The sequence below is a fragment of the Calonectris borealis genome, chromosome Z, assembly GCF_964195595.1.
Source record: "Calonectris borealis chromosome Z, bCalBor7.hap1.2, whole genome shotgun sequence".
In the NCBI taxonomy this organism is placed as follows: domain Eukaryota; kingdom Metazoa; phylum Chordata; class Aves; order Procellariiformes; family Procellariidae; genus Calonectris; species Calonectris borealis.
Window position 1 is genome coordinate 74,474,583 of NC_134352.1, and position 20,503 is coordinate 74,495,085.

The 20,503-nt window shown below is 40.7% G+C and overlaps 1 protein-coding gene across 1 annotated transcript in view; it reads left to right on the top strand.

Moving 5' to 3' along the window:
• The window catches only part of ADAMTS12 (ADAM metallopeptidase with thrombospondin type 1 motif 12), a 171,946-nt gene extending 151,858 nt beyond the window's left edge, over positions 1 to 20,088 (top strand). Inside the window, exons 19-24 of the mRNA XM_075136524.1 lie at positions 3,762 to 4,907; positions 11,019 to 11,171; positions 13,613 to 13,786; positions 15,444 to 15,590; positions 17,559 to 17,712; positions 19,853 to 20,088. Coding sequence (XP_074992625.1) covers positions 3,762 to 4,907; positions 11,019 to 11,171; positions 13,613 to 13,786; positions 15,444 to 15,590; positions 17,559 to 17,712; positions 19,853 to 20,088 — 2,010 coding nt within the window. The remainder of the gene's footprint in view (positions 1 to 3,761; positions 4,908 to 11,018; positions 11,172 to 13,612; positions 13,787 to 15,443; positions 15,591 to 17,558; positions 17,713 to 19,852) is intronic.
• Positions 20,089 to 20,503: the final 415 nt, after the last annotated feature.

Sequence of the window (20,503 nt, forward strand, 5' to 3'; positions counted from 1 at the left end):
TTTTAATTTTTTTGTTAACACGTCTTCACAAATCCTTTGTGTGGAAGAAAAAACGCTGCCCTGCTTGCTAAAGACCTCAGCAAGTGTTGCGTGTTAACTGTTTCTAGGGGTTTGGCTTCCTGAACTTTTGGGACTGTAGAACAGAGCATGCTTGCATGCTAAAAATCTGTGTAATACTCATGACTGCTGTGGACCAGATGAGTGAAGGCTCTGTGTCGTGTCTGTAGGCCTACAAAGAAGCATTTTTACATTTTTTACATTCATATCTTTTGCATTCGTACCTGCTGTTTTTGCCACAGCATGCAAGCTTTTAACTTGTAGTATTAATCTGAAGCCCCAACAAATACTAGAATACCTATGTATCCTTCAAGAGTTAATTAAATACTGTGCAGATATTTCACTGGCAGCTGATGAACTGCAGAATGTGAGGTCATCAAAATGATGACTGCACTATACTAAATTTGTTTAAATAAACTGCAACATATTCTGCAGTGTTTGTTAGTATTATTAGGGAGCAGTCATTTGACGTGCTTTGTCATAGGTTTTAATCTGTGGAAGGACCTCACGCTTCTTAGCTTTCTTTAGATCAGGATGCTGGTATCTACAGGTGTTTCACAACTTCACTTTCCATTGAGGCAAGGAGAGTTCAGGGTCCCCAACATGCGGAGCAGTCTACTTCTCTGTGAAAACTAAAAATGCACGAAGATATTTCGTCTGGAGTGAGGAGAAGTAGGTTTTGAGTCATGTGAAATTTCAAAATTATTTTATTCTGATTCTGTTGTAGTACAACTTGCTCATGGTTCACCTCTCAAATAGGCAGTTTAGCTATCAGTGTAGCTGACAATCATGACAACAAATGCACCATAAATATTTTCCATTTCAGATGTCAATAAAAATTAAGTTTACTAAGTTTTTCAAAACTTCCAAGACCAAAGATCTGGATGCAGGAGTTGAATCCACCATTAGCAAGTTTGCTGATGAATCCAAACTGGGAAGTGCTGTTGACTCTCTTGAGGGACAAGAGGCCTTGCAGAGGGATCTAGATAGATCAGAGCACTGGACAATGATTAATGGGATGAAAATTAACAAGAACAAACGCTGGATTCTGCACCTGGGACAGAGTAATGCCAGCCATAAGTATATGGGAGAGGAGTGGCTGGGGAGCAGCCCTGCAGAAAGGGATCGGGGGGTGCTGGTCGGCAGCAGGCTCCGTGTGAGTCAGCCGCGTGCCCTGGCAGCCAGGAGCGCAAACCGCATCCTGGGGAGCATCAGACACAGCATAACCAGCCCGTCAGAAGAGGTGATTATCCCGCTGTATTCAGCGTTGGTACGGCATCACCAGTTCTGGACCCCACAATTTAAGAAGGATGTGAAGGTCCTTGAATGTGTCCAGAGGAGGGCAACAAAGCTAGTGAAAGGGCTAGAAGGCATGTCCTGTGAGGAGCGGCTGAGGACTTTGGGCTTGTCTAGTTTGGAGAAAAGGAGGTGTGACCTTGTTGCTCCCTACAGCTGCCTGAGAAGGGGAAGTGGAGAGGGAGGTGCTGAGCTCTTCTCCCTGGTATCCAGTGACAGGACGCGTGGGAACGGTTCAAAGCTGCGCAGGGGAGGTTCAGACTGGACATTAGGAAGCATTTCTTTACCGAGAGGGTGGTCAAACCCTGGAACAGGCTTCCTAGAGAGGTGTCGATGCCCCAAGCCTGTCAGTGTTTCAGAGGCATTTGGACAATGCCCTTAATAACTTGCTTTAACTTTTGGTCAGCCCTGAAGTGGTCAGGCAGTTGGACTAGATGATCACTGTAGGTCCCTTCCAACTGAAATAGTTCATTCTATTCTATTCTATTTCCTTTTTGAAAACTCTCCTTTCTTTCTCCTCTTTTTTTTTTACCAAACTCACTGTTGTGTTTGAGAGCAGATTCAGATAATGAACTAATACAATTTTGTGACAGTATTAGTTCAGTTTATACTGCTCACAAACCATCATCACTGAATGTTGATTGTTTTGTGAAATGAGTAGCCACCATGTTTTAACTGCCTGTGAAAAAATAGGCTGGAATTACATGGCTAGCAGTACAATTATATAGAAATGGCATGCTGTTACAGAATACAGCTGGTGCTCTTGTGTCGTTGGATTATATTTGCAAGTTACTGACAAAAATAAATTTCTACACCTGTAGAAATTGGAAAGGGAGCGTAGGACAGACTATTTCTCCTGCACAAATGACAGGATTGTCAGGAGACTTGTAACTGCAGAATGTTCTTTATTGGTGAATGTAAGGGAGAGATTTTACACAGGCAAAACTTCCTTTTGCTCTGAACTTATCTGGCTGTTAGAAAATCATTCTGTATGTTATAAACTGAACGTACTTAATTAGGCAGATAATGAGGATAGAGTGTTGTAGCTGTTCTGAAATCTCTTCTTAGTACATGGCTGTAATTTAAAGCTAATTCATTTTCAAAGCTCATTCTGGGAGACAGCCATTACCCCAAAAAATTAATGAGATTGGATGTTCCTTTTAACTCACATGAATGCTAATCTAAATCATCCAAGTGGCAAAGTCTGACAAAATAAGCGTGTTGTGTTTCTGTGTAAGCAACAACATAGTATTAGTCGTTGCTATCTTCCTCAATAAGCAAAATCCTTTACTGAATAACTTCAGAGGTGAAATTGCAGCTGATGTAAACTTGCATAGCTCTGAGTACTTTAAATGTGCTATACAGCTGGAGGTGCAAGGAGGACAGACAGAATAGCTAATGAACTCACCTACTCTGAGGTTACTCTGCTTTCCTCCCTGCTCCTGTTGCTGCAGAGCTGATGGTATTTTAAGGCGTTAACAACAGAGAGAGCCCCAGTAACAGGAGGTCACTAGTGTTTCTACTGCCCCGTGACCTAGACTAGTTCTAAAAAGGATTGGATATTCCAGGGGTTTTAAAGTGCTGGCAAAAGGAGTGTTCATCACCTCATGTTAAGCACCTGGTTTAAGCCAGCTGAATTAGGTCAGGCTCCCTCGCATCCTTGCAGCAGGTTATATGTAACATCTCCATTCATATCCAACCAGTCATCCAGCCTTAGTACCTCAAACCAGAGAAGTGTGTTGAAATTTCAGAAAGTCCTCAGTGGAGGGACAGCTGTTGAAGGCATGGCTGTGGCTGTGGGGCTGAGGATGAAAAACTGGGTCTCCTTAGCTTCCACCATCCTTTATACATAACAGTGCTTCCATTTAAATAGAAGCCAGATAGGTTAAGGACTTTTAGGTAGTCTGTGATTTAGGAGAGACATGCTTTCAGCACCGGTAGCATGGAAAAATCCATTTCATAAAGTCAATAAGGATCTGTGATCTGCATGGTTGATCACAGCGGGTTTGTGGCACTGTGAATAGCCAGCACTGAGCCAGTCAGATATGTTTTTGATGGCAGGTTTTTAGTCTATTTTTTATAACCGTGGTGGAAGAGGTATTGGCTAAACAACTTTTGTGATTAACGGAAGAAATCAAATTCTAGCATATTACTTGCATATTTTGTCTTTATCGTGTAATCTTTTTTTCACTGTTATTTCCCCAAGGTGACATTTTACTATTCTAAAAACTTGGGAAGAGCTCCATAGCAGCAGAAGAATGAAGGGCTTGTTCCTCAGGAAAAGCTTTGTTATTGATTATTTATCATGATGCTTCTTTATTATAAACAGATGCCATTTGATACTTATTTTTATTGATATGTGCAGCAGAATGAAGAGAGGAGATATATTAATTCTGTTTCTTTTGCAGTGCACGGTTACTTGTGGTGGTGGAATAAGGACTCGTAATGTCACTTGTGCCAAAAATAATGATGAGCCATGTGATAGTTCCAAGAGACCAAACTCTAAGGCCCTGTGTGGTCTCCAGCAATGTCCTTCCGCTGGAAGATTTCTGATACCCCCACTGGCACCCAGAAGAGGAAAGATTATAATCAGAAAAACAAGTACTAATCCCGAACGGAGTCCTCCCCGCAGAATACCCACACCAAGCCCAAGGTCCGATACAACAACAAAAATACCCGAGCCTGAAAGTGTAACTCCCTGTTTGCCTACATCCTCTGGTTTGGGTAATGTCTCAGAAAAAGAAGGAACAGCCAACAAAACATTACAAAATAATTTTGCTGGACCAAGTGATGTTTACAATTATCTGGTTGTTTCTACTGAAAATAGTTTACACCAAAATACTACTTCATGGCCTTTTCATAATAGCTTAAGTACTGAAATTATAAGGCATGCTGAAAATATTTCTGAAAGGGAGCCAGTTTCTATTGTAGAAAGTGAGGTGCAAGGAAGTGAGGACAATCCTGTCTCTTTTACCAGTAGTCCAGAAATAACTTCCAGCTATGATTACTTAACCGAAGAATCTGATTACATTGATGGGTCAGTTGGAGGCAATGAGACACCAACTGATCTCCTTTACAGCACAGAACTCAATCCTGAAATCACAGCCGGGAGCACAAGCCTAGATACCAGCTCTCCTGTCCTTCAAAACGAGAGTATGACTTCTCAGCCCACCCCTGCATCTCATCACCGAGAACCTTCTACACTCCTTCCTGTTAGCAGAGCAGCACAAGGACTGGCATTTCCAACAACAGCAAACCATCTCGGCCTGCAAGTTGATGTGCCTGTTGTAGAAGTAACTACCCAAGAAGCATCTGTTACAGTAATGCCCACAGTGTTTGGTCATGTACCAAGAGACCAGACTGACAACAGAAGAGAAATTAAGCTACTTGACACCATAACCTCCAGCACACAATCGTCAGCTCTCGAGCATGTTCTCAGGAACCAAAGTGCAACATCTGAGGGGGTTTTGACGAACGTCACATCAAACAGCCACCTAATAACATCCAACAATTTGCCTGGTAATGCCTACTGGATAGTAGGCAACTGGAGTGAGGTAAGTTATTTTTAACTCCTAGGAAGTGGAGAGTGTGAACAGCTGTCTCAACCACTGCTGAGGAAATAAAACTTCTTAGTTTGTCGCCAGTATCTGAAATGAGTATCGAACATTCAGATGAAATACTTGTCACACAAATAAATTGGTAACTTGGAATATCTAATGTTAGATTGCTTACATAGAATGTGTCTGTATTTATGGATTCTGCAAAACTATGCATAGTTCTTCCAGGGACATGACATTCAGGTTTTACTGTAACCAGAAATACCTCAAGAGTTTTGTTTTAGGACACAGCAAAAAATTAAGCTATTAGATGAATCCTGGAGACACCAAATGAATATGCTTGTATTTCCAAATAAGTACATAATGCAAGTTAGCTGTAGATGTGCTATTATGTTCTAATCTTCACTTACTTATCATTTCTCTCTAAATTATGTGTGTTTTCTAACTTAGTATGTGACCAAGGTCGTGTAGGTAAGCTAGCTTTATTACTCTATAAAGCACATTAATAACATGGATACTTAAACATATTTTTAGTTGGCTACTAATATAACAGGTTTTTGTGGTGCATTTCTGTCTCATCCCACTATCAGCGTTTGTATCCACCATTAAGCAAATACCTCAGAACTCAGAGCAGCATTCTGCCTGGTAAAACCAGTTTGAATCTACGAAGCAAAGATAAGAATATCAGTCCAAAGTTGAACTGGTATATACGGGGTTGATAATTTGTCCAGCATATGTCCATGGGGAGACACTGTAACATGGAGTTCTGCACCTTTTTTTGAAGTTTAGGTGATCGTATATTGGAACTGGGTTGTAGCAGTGGTAAAGTAAAAGCATTTTGTCTGATTGGCATAAAAGTTAGAATCGTCAGGCCAGTCGTTGTGGTTGTAGAGTGTCTTTGGATACAGCAGCTGATAATTAACAGTGTTATATATATCTTGTTTGAATGTAGAAATAAACGGTTATCTGTGTTAATTTGGCGTAATGTGCCAAAATGAACTTTTAAATTTCTAACAGTAAAGAAATTCAGTCAAAACAGGTGTTAACACCCTGTAATACTCACTTTTGAAAGCAGTGTCTTTCTGTTTGGGTAAATAAAACAAGTACAGGGAGTTTGAAAACTCTTTTGAGGTGTAAAGCATCTGGAAGATACTTGATCTGAAAGATGATGACTTGTCCCAGTTTCCCCTGATCCCTGTCATTACTGAATTGTTATAATACTTGGGTAACAACTTCTGTGCAAGAGCAATATAGGTTGCAGAGTTTCCTCTGGCTTCAGAAAAGTGCTTACTATTTTTTGTATATTGCTATTGACTGTCCTTTACCAATACCCAGCACCAGGCTTTTTGACAGTTAGGTTTCTGTGCTGTTACATTGCTGTGTCCTGAGATAGTAATTGCTGTGGGGTCAAGGCTGGTGAGGGGGCAATCACCTAATTCTAGCAACTATAATAAAAGAATATAGAATAAACTTCTATTTAATATCCTTCCCACTGTAAAATTCTACTTTTATGTAAACAGAGTTCTTTTTATGCTAATAGATTTTATATTCTTCAAATCATGATACCTAAAGTGAGAAGCTTTGGTATCTGAACAAGTTACCTCATTTTTCTGATGGCCTTTTTTAACCAAGCTAATCAGTACAGCCAAGGGTCCAGATCTGGAACCTCCTTGCGCTAATCTGCCTCTGTGTCTCAGTATTGATGGAGAAGGCTATCAAAGGTTTGTTTCTCTGTACCTGTCTGCTCTCGGGTCTGCCTGGAATGATGCAAATTAACGGAAATGCAAAAATGCAGGACTAAAAAGAACAGCAAGCAATGACTTAGTGTATCCCATGGCAGTGGAGGCACAGCTAGACCAGCAAGATCCGTTTGGTGCCCTCTGTCTGGATGCCGCCAGTGAGGAAGACCCCTGCTCTGTCACCACATCAGCAGTTGTTCAAGACATTCACTCCTGATGGCAGTCTGAATTTTCATCTTGTGCCTTCCCATGGCTAGGTGAGAATGCCTTTAGCTTCCCATGTTCAAGTGGGACAAGTGAAGCATTTCCTTCTGCACATGCCCAAAGACCTGCGTTTAGATTTGCTTGGGTGAAAGAGCCTGCCAGAGAAAGTCCAGACAAAGGTTGTGCTCCCAAGCCCAGCACATCCTGAACAGAAGTCTATAATACGCAGATCTAGTCTGTCCTAGTCATTCTTTACCCACATTAGAAATATTTTGCTTATACATAACCGACATGTTCTGTACTGAAAATGAAGATTCTATTTTTTATATGCAGACCATGGAAGATAATTGTCTTTTTAATAACTGGTTTTGGATCTGTTTTCTAAACAAAACAATCTGGTTCTTTTCATATTTTCTTCGTGTTTTCTAAATATCTGGTGATTTTGTTGTTCTCCTATGGACTTGCTCAGTTTCATCATATATTTCTTCATCAGTGGTGTTCAATATCGCCCCACCTGACACCTGGCAAATCAAATGGAATAATTACTATAATTTTATATATGACCCTCTTTGTGAATGTCGGGGTGAGATTTGTCTTGTTTTGTAACCATCCCACTTTGATTTATTCAATTTGTGGTCCGTTGTAAACCCTGGATCCCTTAATACAGTATTTCTAGATCAGCAGATGCTCTCAGTTTTGTTTGGGGAGTGTATATATGTGTGTGCATGTGTATGTGTGTGTATATATATGTATGTGTATATACATATAAAAATGTATATATACGTATAAAAAGTTCTCCTTAAATGTAGGATTTTGCATATGTTTTTGAATTTCAGGTTACTGTTTTCTTACAATTTTTCAACTTGGCGAGATGTTTTTCAATTCAGATTGTGTCCTCCAACATTCCTGCCAACTCTCCTAACTTGGCGTCATCTGCAAATGTTATAAATGCATGCTGTCTTTCATCATACAGTTAGTTAACGAAAATACTAAAGAGAGCTTGGCTTTGGTCAGAGCCCTGTAGGACCATATTTGAAATGTCTTTTCATTTTGACACTGAATCACCAAGGACAACTTTATTACAGTTTTTCAGTTAGTTGTGCACCAATCTTGTAATTATTTCACCTAGACAATATTTCCATCATTTGCTAAAAGAATGCTCTATGAGATCATGTCAAAATGCATCACATCAGCTGCCTCTCTATTTTCATTAAGCCAGGTATCCCTGTCAGAGAAGGATCATAGAATCATAGAAAGGTTTGTGTTGGAAGGGACCTTTAAAGGCCAGCTAGTCCAACTCCCCTGCAATGAGCAGGACATCTTCAACTAGATCAGGTTGCTCAGAGACCTGATATCAGATTGACTTGAATAATTTGTTCTAGATAGGTCCATGTGGGCTGTTTTATTGCTTTATCATCTTTGTCAGTATTTACCATTTTGATCTTGATTGTTTAATAATTTGCTTTTGTATCTTCTTGTGAAGTAAAGTTAGGTGAAGTGTTCCATTTGTTCGCAAACCTGCCTTTTTCTTTTCCTAAAGATAACTTTATATATCTGGGACTTTCCGAGTCTATTTTAAAAAATAATTTTCAACCGTTCAAAGATTATTCAAGAACACTTGAATGAATATTGAGGTAAGGTCAATATATTTGGTTTCACAAATCAATTCAAGGATACTTAATGCGTCTAACTTGCTTTACTATTCTTTAGTTTTTTAGTAATCTTTTGCTATTCTCGTTCAAGCTGTTGTTTCTTGTTAAAATTAACTTTACGTGAAGCCTGGCACATTGAACTTTTTTTTTTCAAGTTTGAAGAGAAAAGGTGGTGAAAAAGAGAATTTGTGGAATCTCCGCCCTTGGAGATACTGGCTCTAGGTGGCCCTGCTTGAGCAGGGGGATTGGACAAGACGACATCCAGAGGTCCTTTCCAACCTCAACCATTCTGTGATTCTGTAAATAAGTCAGCCATTATCTTTCTCATAAAATAAAAGTTTTGTATTTCCTCCCCACACCTTGATTCTAACATTCACAGAACCTTTTCTTATTGTTCATTACTTTTAATTAATTTTTAGTCTAAATTTTTCTGACTTTATTTTTGCTCTTTCTATTTACCTGTCCTTAGTAAAACTTTGTGCCAGTTTTTGGATGACATCTCTCCAAGGCATTGACATTTCAAGACCATTGCATCTACCTAGTTGAATCTCTTGCTAAGCTCTCTTTCTTTCTCTTTTGTGACTGCAAATATTCTGACATTTCTTTGCTCCTTAGGGTGTATCTATACTAGTAAATAAATAGTGCCCAAGAATAGTGATAGTCACTGAGATGGATTGGTGTGACATGTCCCATTAACACTGTTGACACTTGCCTCCCAAGGAAAAGCACTAATTAGAGTAGGGCAAATCAGTGCCCAATGACACTGGGGCCTCTGTAACTTTTAACTTCTTGCCTAGTACTTTCCCAGGCCATTCTGGGCTGTCACTTTTCCCTTTCTAAGAGCTTTCTGGGTACCGAAGATACCCCATTACCACCAGATCTGCTCATTCTGCACCTCTATTACTGGTCGTGAAAAGTCACCTGCTCTTCCTCCCTCTGTAATAGACATCTACTGTGACAAGAGGAAGTCTTGGTTCCTGAATGACAAACAGGGAAAGCAGTAAGTCTTCCTGAACTTCAGAGCAATCAGTCTCCTTTATGTAACATGAAACAATGGTCAGGAAAGCTAAAGCTTTCTCCCAGTATTATTTGCAGCATCATGCCTTTCTCTCTTGGCTCTGTACCTGCACATGACGATTTTTGAAAGAATCCTGCTGCGTTTCACCTCCTTCAGACAAGAACATAAAGCTTTGCAAGTACGATCTGCCCAGCATCATCCCTCGAGCTATCTTTGGTCTTCTCATGAATGCTCAGAATGGGGCTTTGATCAAAGATTAAGCAGCCCTTCAATAAAGTCGTGGTGTTGTCAGACCGGTATAGCAGGGCTGTGGGGAGCCATCAAATAGCGGGCAACCAAAACAAGGACAGTCCATCCTCTTGAACAGACAAATTGTCTTGGGTAGATATGTGACTATGCAAAACTGAACAGTGGTACGCAGTCCCCTTTAACAGGATCTTTGTGGCCTCTTGGACAGATATCCCAGGAATCTCAGAAGCTGGAGATGGCATGCTGCAGAGGCCTTGCAGATTCACACTCTTCGTAATGTGCGATTTTTCAAAAATTCTTTGTTGTGACCGTTAACCATTTTTTCTTTCTCTGATTGAATCTGGTAACATCTCCATGCCCTCAATGTTTTTTTTTCCCCTGCCTTAGCTTCAGCTTAGCTTCCCTTATCTTTCCAAGGACACTTACTCAGCTTTCCCTGTTTAACTCTCCCACTTCTGTGTAGGGAGTTCAAATCACACAATAGCAGTTACCCTCTTCATAATTTTGCTGACTTAATCCAAGATTATTTATGCTGTTTCTCATGCGAGCTACAGTGGATTTGACTCTATGTGTCAAATGTCTATGACTCCCTCCCTTTTTAAGGAAGAAAAAGGTAAATGGGTGTCTCCAGCCACTTTTCACGTCTTCCTGCTTCAGAATACAATGATAGTGACTTTTTTGGTGAAGAGTGTGCACTCTTGGGATCTGGACTGGCATGATCAATATTCTCCTACCTCACACACTAAAACCCTCCCAAATGTTGGAAATGCTTTGCCACTCTCTGAATTCATAATTTCAAAAATCCTTTTCCTGCACAGTTTTCCCAAGAGTCTCACACAATTTATTTCAGATTTTCAGCATCGTGCACTCATCAGCAGTATAAGGAATAGAGAGGGAACAGTGCTGAAGATTGGATGCAATGGCATTTTGCATTGGATCCCCAAAGATCACAGAAGGAAACAGTGGAACAGCTGGTACAGATTTAGAATGTCTCAGTAAGCAGGAGTTTGCCAAAGAAGAGCAGCGCATGGTATAAATCAGAATTTGTATTTTCTTAACAAAGCAACAAAAAGACCTCCTTGAGAACCTCAAGACTTAGGTGAATTTGAAATCTTCTTTTGAGTATCTCAGATAACCTAGGTCATCTAAAATGGCTCTAGATATTTATATTTAGGTTCCTGGATTGTTTCCAGAATGATTTACTAATGTTGAGTTTGCCCCGGGCTTTCCTCTCACCCTTGTACAGTGCTCTACCACTTGTGGAACGGGGGCTTTCTGGAGACATGTGGAGTGCAGCAGCAGGAACACATCTCACTGTCAGCACGTGAAAAAGCCTGATCCTGCAAGAAAATGTTATCTCCGCCCATGCGCTAGCTGGAAAACAGGAAATTGGAGCAAGGTAACTTCATTCAGAGCTGTGTGTGAACAGTAAGCTTATTAACTTCAAAGAGTAGGGAGTTCTAAATCCTTCATTTTTAAAGTAATTATTTACTCAGTGAATGCATAAATGATTCCCAGTTGACCATTCAGCACTAATTTACTAATTTCCTGACTAAGTTATTTATGGAAACGCATCTGCTGTGAATTCTGTTCTTCCTGTGTGGGGGTCATGCTCACTAACTCTTGCGTCTAGAGCTAAAACGGGGCTCCCCATCCATGTTCTGTGGAGATCCTAGGGCAGAGCTGTACATATTTGCATGTGGCATCTTTTCGATCTCTGCCTGCAGAGGCGTATCCTAATTTTAAGAAGCAAGTGGGAATTTGGGAGAGAGAGTTGGCATGTTCCTGTTCACCCTTGCCACCATGTATTACCTCTTACGTGATATGGTCTTGTTCCCCATTCAAGTAACCTCTAAGTTTTACATTGTAAAAACTAAATAAATGTATTGGGGAGAATGCCTGCTATGGCTAGTGTCTTATTTGGTCCTAGTTATGTACACAGGCCTGGTCGAGAGGCAGGAGAGTGTCCAAGGTGGTAAGTGGAACCCAAGGAATTGTGTTCGAGTTCTTTTTTGGTATTGTAAGATGTGTGATGAATGCCTGGAAGGACTTGGGTGACTTCTTGAAGCTTGTTACGTTTTGTCTTCACGCTGTCTAAAATTGGGGCTTCAAACAGTTGGTTATTTTTCAAGACTCAAAAGAGAAAAACTACAAAATTCTATTTGAAATAATGTTGATTTAATAAAGAAAAAGATAGATGTCTCAAACTTTCTCAATACATATCACTTTTGTGGATAATGTTGTTGCCATTGGACTGGAGGGCAGATTCATACAAAGAAAAGGTTATAATTACAAAACCTGTGTTATATTATTGAGCTCTTTGACATAGAATTGATTTGTACATGAGATACATGACTCTCTAGAAAGTCCACGAAAGGCCAAGGCATTACATAACCACACGTAAGCCTTCGAAATTCATTTTAATTGATACATAGACATTCTGCGGTCCCAGTTGCAGTAGGGCATATTTGACCTTCACTTTTTCTTCATAAATGTTATTGGTCTTGCAACAAGTGGATGATAGTTATGTCACAGAAAGTAGCTAGAAATCAGGTTTAATGATAAAATGTTATAGGAAACAATTCCCCTGCTAGGGTAGTAAAGCCTTCTCTGTTCCTTTTATCTTGTTTAATTGTTCCCCTCCCCGAAAAGAAAGGTGGTTCAGACTAGATTTTACAGTCTAATACCAAATATAATTTGTACGTATTTTGGGGCTGTGTGTACTCAGTTTCTTGCACAATTACTTCTGTTCATTGTTTCTATCCAGAGGAACAGAAGCTTCTGTGAACAAGAGCATGGACTCCCCTTCCATCCATCCTTTAGCTTCCTGGGGAATTATTATATTCAGTTTCCTTGTTCAACTGTAGAATGCTTACTTATGCAAAGGAAAACAGTATCAATTGTTATATTGCACCGTGGCGGTAAAGATGAAAGCTGATCTGAAGTTATTGAGTGGTGTCAGTAGAATTGGCCTTAATTCTGGATGAAGGCAAAATAATTAGATATATATTTGTCCTTATTCTCGGGGTAACAAATTCAGTTCTTCCTCAGCAGCAGGAGAGGTCCTGGGCTTTGGTAGGAGAGGGCACAACCTGGTGCTGCTGCACGAGGCCTTGGAGCAGGCTCTAGGGAGAAATAGGAGACTGGAAGGGCTTGCTTGGCTCACCAGTAGAGCTCCAAGCTGAGAGGCGATTTCAAGGCAGTGAGTGAGGCTCAGAGTGTCTCTCTCTTCTCTCCCGTTCTCTCATGCCTGGGCTGCTCTTGGGCATGGGTCTTCCTGGTGCCACAGAAGAGCGAGGAAGATGAGACGAGTCCACCATGTCCCAGTGGTTTCAGCAGCAGCTCAAGTCTATGGGCTAAGACGAGGAGCAGTTTTGCCAGCCTGAGCAATCTGCTGCCATGGACACTGACCTGCCCCATGGCTGAATGAGAAATCAACTTATGCAGCTGTGCCTCTTTCCTCCCTTCCTCCCTCAGAAACAACTAAACAACTGACAATTTCCCTGCATACAGGATTTGTTTATTGTATTTATTGCATTATGACTCTTTCACTATGACATTTTTGGAAATAGCTGGCAAGATTTCCTAGTTAAATATGCACTTGTGTTATTAATGGATGTTCCAGTGAAGAAAGGGAAATATTTGTACGGTGTGTTCTGATTTGCTATGATGAACTGTTTTTAAGCCTAACAACAGATTGTTGTTATGGTAAACTGGAAATTCCCTCTGTGAGTCAGGATGCTCAAAGCTCAGGCTGTCCGCCTTCTCTGTGACTGGGGAAGGGACAGCTGCTCAGCAGAGCATCGTTTGGAGATGTGCCCCTTTCTATTTTGTGTACAGTGCTCTGCTAACTGCAACGGCGGTTTCAAGACCCGGGATGTTCACTGCATTGATGTTCGTGAAAAGCGACTTCTAAGGCCTTTTCATTGCCAATTACTCGGAAATAAACCACAACTCACCACTAGTTGTAACGTGGAGCCTTGCTTGCAGTGGCATGTGGAGCCCTGGAATGAGGTATTGTTCTTTAAAAGCAGCTTCGGGAATGAACAATTAGCTGTCAATTAAGAGTGACTGTTAGATCCCATGTTGTTAGGTAAACTTTCACTCAAAGGAAGACGTGCAGTGTCTTCAGTCCTGTGTATGGCTCTGCAGTCCTTGTGTATGGTTACAGCAAAAATTATCATAGACATTCGTAAGACTTCCCAGAATCATTCCTAGGATTGCATGTGATACACAGCTAGAGCTATAAATTACCATACCGTGAAAAAGAGAAGCAGATGGCCTGGAAGAAGATTTGTTTTAGCTATCCTACTGGATCAGTAAATGTGATTCATTCAGATTGATCCCTTCTGCTGCCATTTTAATGTTGCTTTCTCATTGTGATTAATTTAGAATTTTCCTTTACACTTTTGGTTTGGACTTTTATGGGGCCAGAGACTGAGGTCAGACATAAGATAAATTTGACTTTTGGGTCACTTTGTAATATAAATCTGTGCCTCACAGGCAACAAACTCACAGACAGCCAGGCACATATTTATGTCAGTTAAAGCATGTGATCTGATTACGTTTACTCCCACTAAAAGCAGCTTTGGAGAAAGCGCCACAATGTTTGCGGCACTGTGGACCTGATGCTTTTGGATTTCAAGGGAGGTGATCACATTGCTTCCTTACAGGCCACAGACAAATCACACCTGCAATAAGGAGGAGACCAGGATGTGAGTTTCCAGTCAGAGCAGTCGGCAAGGGTTGAAAAAATAAGAGTAGCCAAGTGACCCGTTTGCCACTTAAAATATTTTATAAAAACACTTGTCCAACCCTGGCAGTTGTCCTCATGCTAAGGATACTGGATAGAATTGGATTGAAAAGGTTCATTTATCAGATGTCAACTCTGGTCCTATGTCTGTAGGGATGCAATTCCTTGTAAGACAGGGACAATGCATTATTCAAAGTATACCTGGCACCTTATTTCATGTCAGAGTACAAAATCTTTTGTGTATTTCAAGCAGGCTCTACTGCAGACCTAGTGAACAATAGTAAAAAATCAGTTGGTAAGTAATACTAGAATATGGACAAAAGAAGGTTAAAAAATAACTTGGGTCACTGTTTTTATATGATGCTTTTATTGCCAAATAGTTAATTTATTGTATGGATTGGGTGCATTTCAATGTCTCCCACCGCCTCATAAAAATGAGATGTTGCATCTCATGAACTTATACTGTCTCCAGAAAATATTACAGATTAATCCTGCAGACATGTAACTTCCAATCTCATTCTTATTAGAAAAGTTATTGTTGCTGGTAGTGCTGCATGAGCAGTTCTGTGTTGCCTGTTCTATGTTGCCATTTCCATGCTGTCCTATCTTCCTTGCATTAATATGTATCAGGAGCAGCTTTCCCCCGAGTATTTTGGACCAATAATGGCTTCTTCCCTGTCTCTTTCCAAGCATATGATGAAATAAATATCTCAGTGCAGAGCTTTTCTTCTGGACTGTAAGACTTGATATGCACTGACCCATATCTTTCTAAATCTCATGGGTCAGTGACATGCTTCTTGTTACCTGTGGCTCCACATTTCTAAATGAATAACATTTCCTGCTGTCTTTATGGTCTGTTTCTGGGTTCTCATCTATTCCCACCTCCCTCCTCATGGGTTTGTGCACCTCTTTTGTTAGTGTTCGAGAACATGTGGTGGTGGCCAGCAAAAGCGACATATCTACTGCCCGAAAGAAGGCTACTGTGACTGGACAAAAAGGCCTAATGCCATTGCATCATGTAACAGGCAACCTTGTACGCAGTGGATTAACCAGGCGTGGGGCCCGGTAGGATTCAGTTCTTTTTTGTTTCATTTGTTGTCCTGAGTTGGCCGTATTTGGTCATATTATCCACTTGTCTGTGAACCTCAGTGTCTATGGCAAGTATGGTTTCTTATGCACAGCTGGAGCTATAAAGGAAGATCTTTTGAAAATATTACTAAACATTTCAGAACCAGCCCATCTCAATTCTTTCAGGTGATAGACATTGTAGCTTTTACTTTTTGTTGCTGCGTTAGACATTGTTGGATGGAGGGCTGAGTTTTTTCCCTTTTCTAATAAAAAAGGAGTTACCATTGACATTCTTCCATTACTCATTTGAAATTTTCCACTGGAAGAGGCTACTGGGTAGTAAATTCAACCATGTTCAGTTAGATATAGAATAAGGTAACATTTCAAGAGGATGACAGGACAAGAGCATCTTTAGAAAGGGAGGGAAAAGCTTGAATTGCTAATAAAAGTCCCTGATGCATGCCAGCTGAATCCTTCCAAGTACAACCAGGCTGTTTGATCTGTCTGTGCTTCCAGAGCCTCTCCAGTCATTGTAATGTTTTACTGTTCAAGACTATTTTTTGGGGGGTTGCCGGGTGACTCTTAAAGCAATTTTGTGGAATATTGGACTTGTCCACACAAACAGAAATTCTGACCAAAGCCCTGTACTTTGGCTTCTGGAACTCTAATTGACAAATAGGGGGCGTATCTTTGGGGAGCCTTCCAGTATCTGCAATACATCTTTAGTTATAAAGAAACTGGTATATCTAATAAACCTTTCCCTCCAGTTTCCTTAATAAACCTATTCATACATTACAAATAGTCCTCACAGCAGAAGAGAACATTGAAAGAACACCAAAAGCCAGGAGCCACAAATAAGGAAATAATGGAGAGTCATTTAACACAGAAAATTTTATGAGTTGTTTTTGACACAAAGCCGTTAGATAGGATATGAGTATAATGTAATGTAGAGCTAGTGTAATTGTAACAGTTAAATATGGAAGTGAAAATGTTGGGACGTGCATAAAATAAGCAACTGAATATCAAAATGTATAGCAGCTATTTTACTGATTTATTAATCCCATTTATTTTACTTTATAAAAAAACTACTTTAAACATTAATCTAAAGTTGCCACAGGAGTACCTAAGATCTTTTAAGGTACTTCACACCAATAATACTGTTTTTAATGCACAGAGGTATACATTAGAGAGAGGATAATTTACAAAAAAATTAAAGAGCTACCAGTCCTGTCTTCATCTCTTGGGCTTCATTAGCTGGCATTCTCTGTCTGTTGAAGTATTTCTGTTGCTGGCCACTATTTATCTGAAGAGAAAAAGAATTTAAAATTAACTGGAATTCTCAGATGCTCTGGGATGTCAGAAGAATTAAGTTCATTTACAGAATAGTACAGGAACATGTTTTGAAAATGTTCTTTTTTTATGGCTATCTGTGTGCAGCCAGGACAAGCAGCTGGCAGTTTTGTGGTCGTAAAGAAAGGGTAACCACAGTGTAAATGTCACCAAAGAAAAAACATCTCACTGAGCTTTTTTGAAATCTTCAGCTCAGTCATGTCTAGACCTAACATTGCAGTTGATTATTCATGTTTACTTTAGATGGTGAGAAAACATAGGAACCAAAAAATGTCAGTGTGCAGTACTAATTTGGATTACTATTCTTTTACTTTGTAGGACTGGCATTTCAGATCCTCCTCCTCCTCTGTAGAAAACAGTCCCCTTATCCTGGTTACACATTCCAAGATCCTGTATTTGTACTATTTACCCCTCCATCATATCCTGCCAAATGCACCACGGAGGTGCCACGATGCACCATGGAGGTGTCTGGATGGAGAATGCAGTACGCAAAGTACTTTAGTGTAATTCGTTTTGGATCATATGGCATTTTTAGCTTTCCATCACATTACAGCTCAAATATTTCACAATTTCCATTAAAAGACTTTTATGTGTGTTAAAATTACTCTCTTTCAGTGCACCGTTTCTTGTGGAAGAGGCATTCAGGAAAGAACTGTGAAGTGCATGAATATAGAAACTAATGAAACTGAAGATGACAGTATGTGTGTGGGTAAACCCAAGCCCACAGAGTATCAGAAATGCAATCTGCAAGAGTGCAGGAAAAGTACAGGTATGATAATACACCTGCATCAGACAGTTTCCAAACAGCTCTCCATTTGTTCTGAGATTCTGCAAAAGCTGGGAGCTGACCCAATTTATCAGTGTGTTGTGAATACTACAGGCTCAGTAGTTATAGGTCAACCTAAACCTGCTACTGCTCAGCTGCACTGTTGGCAGAATCACATTGTCATGTTCTCCAGCCCTCCTGGCCTTGTGTTGCCGTGATGGGGAACGCAGTTCTCTGAGCATGCGTCCCTAGTTTATGATGCCACAACTAAATGAGTAGGTCTGCTTGTATTGACCTGTTTTAGGTAACTCAGGCTGCTTTGAGGGCTGTGGAAGGACATGCTGTGAGTCCAAACAGATGCCATTTCTTAAGACAGATACCCCTATGGGAACTGCAGATTCTGGACTGGGAGTGCAAGCAAGCCAAGTGAGACATTCACTGTAAGAAATATCTGACTGGCAGTGAACCCAGATACAGTCTTGGCACTATGAATTCAGTGTCCCACAGGGTGAGACTGCCTCCAAAATGAAGAGGTGGAGAGAAGTCCTCTTGTGACTCAGGGTGTCCTGTACCTCTCTCCTTCAGGGGCCCAGGAACCCAGTTGTATAGATGGTAGTAGCCCAGAAAAGAAGCGGCAGGGGAGGGAAGAAGCTTACAGAAGGGTATCTTTATTTGTAGTCTGTGTACTGCAGTATTCAGCAGCTACCCTCGGGTAAGAACAGCAACAGCTCAGTGTCCTTCTGGAAGAGCCTTCAAAGGCCTTTTGGAGGAGCATTCTTCCCTCTTAGCAAGTCAGCAGTAAAGGTCCAATCTGGCAACGAGACAAGAGGTTGACTCGTGAGGGCAGTGCAGATCTGGCATACGCTTGAAAGTGATGCATCACTCCTCCTGCTCTTCAAAGATCTTTAGCACGTGTTTTGCCTTGGGGCTGAATTGATCTGCTTATCTCCTGTCCCTCTCATGTTCAGAAAGACAGGCTCAGATAAATACTACCTATAAAGATTAGTAATAGTTATTTCTGTGAATAAAAGCTCAAGGGATCAGTAAAACATAAGAAATGCCCTACTGGGTAGGCCAGTGGTCCGTGCAGCCCAATATTGTGTCTCCAGCATTAGAAGATGCTACTTAGGGAGAATACAGGAGTTTAGTCCTTTCCTGTGATTCATTTCCATGGTATTCCTCCAGCATTCCCAACTGACATATTAGGACTATTAAAGCCACCCCTTTTAGTGCCTTTTAGTTGAAATTTATGTAACTTTTTCCATGAATATGTTGCATGCCTTTTTGACCCTGCGATGCTGTCTGCTTCCACCCGCTCCTGTGGCAGCAAGTTCCAGAGGTTCACAGCCTGCTGTGAAAAGAAATGCTTTTATCTGTTTTAAACTACCTTTATCCTAGCTTCATTGAGTTTCCCTAGTTCTAGTGTTGAGGCATTTGCTGAACAACAGCCTTGCATTCAGCTAATCCACCACTGTCCTGCTTTTGCAAACCTTGACCCTCCCCCTAGCCATCTCTTCTCACAGCTGAGGACCCCCATTTTGTAATATCTAACTAAATCTGACACATCTCAGTTTATTAAAGCTACCACAGACCTGTCAGCACTATAATACATACAATACCAGCCCCTGGTTTATTCTGGTGCTGCAGAGATTGAAGCGTAGTCAAGCTGAGCATGTAGTTGCACACGCCTGGTCTACGCTCTTCTGCCTGCCCTGCATGGTTCTGCAGCACACTGCCAGCCCATTGCTCTTGTCTTAAATGCACTATTACAAGAATGCAAAAGTACCAGACTCACAAATCATTGTTGCTAGACTTTCTCTGGCAGTTCTTAAAAGCAGAAACATTAAAGTGAAAAACAGATCAGTTATGTCTGCTGCAAAAGTAAAGCCTCACTGAACAGTAATAAAAGAGTGCTGTATTTTCCAAGACAGAAGGTCGTGTGAAGGTTAATAGGACCCGTTCGCTTAAAAGTCCTAAAATTTCAGGGGCATCAAGCTGATCCCTAACACAAAAGAAGAGAAAGCCATCATAAATAAGAACCTTAACAGGCAGAACTGTCTGCCATAAAGCAGTTTAAAATTCTAGAAATACAGGTAATTTGTCAGCAAAATATAGCTAATTCTTCTCATCTTCTCCACCATAGGGCTACCCTGCAGCAAAGACCAACTGTCGGTTCACTTCTGCCAGAGGCTGAAAGGCATTGGCAAGTGCTTGCTGCCGTCAATACAGACTCAGTGCTGCTTCACGTGTAGTCAGCCTCGAATTCGTAACAAAGCAAGATACTGGGATCAGCGAGGCCTCAGACAACAAAATTATACTAAATCTAGAAGAAGATCACCTCAAAACCAAGCAAACAACAACCAAGCTGCTGGGCACTAGCTGGTTTTTATCTAGTTGCTTTGAGTAGGGCTTCTGTTTACAGGTTTTATGTTCCTTCTTTTTTTTCTGAACCATCCAACATAAATGGAAATCTGTGATCACAACTGGGAAAACACATCCCTTAGGGTTATCAGTCCTAATTTACTGCTTCAAATTTTTCTCTGTAATAGTCAAAAATTTATAACATAATTTGCAATGTACCAGCAGCTAGTACTTCTTAGGCATGCATAGAGGCTAGAAACAAGCTTGCGAGGATTTTTTGATTTTTTTACATGAATGTTTTTACTTGTTCTTTCTTCCACCTCTTTTCTGAAACCCACTTGAAACAGCAGCACCGCTTACTCAAATGCTGAGTGAAGGCGGCCGATGGGGCAACAAACACAGACCTGCACTGTGGGCCAGATCCCTCTATGCT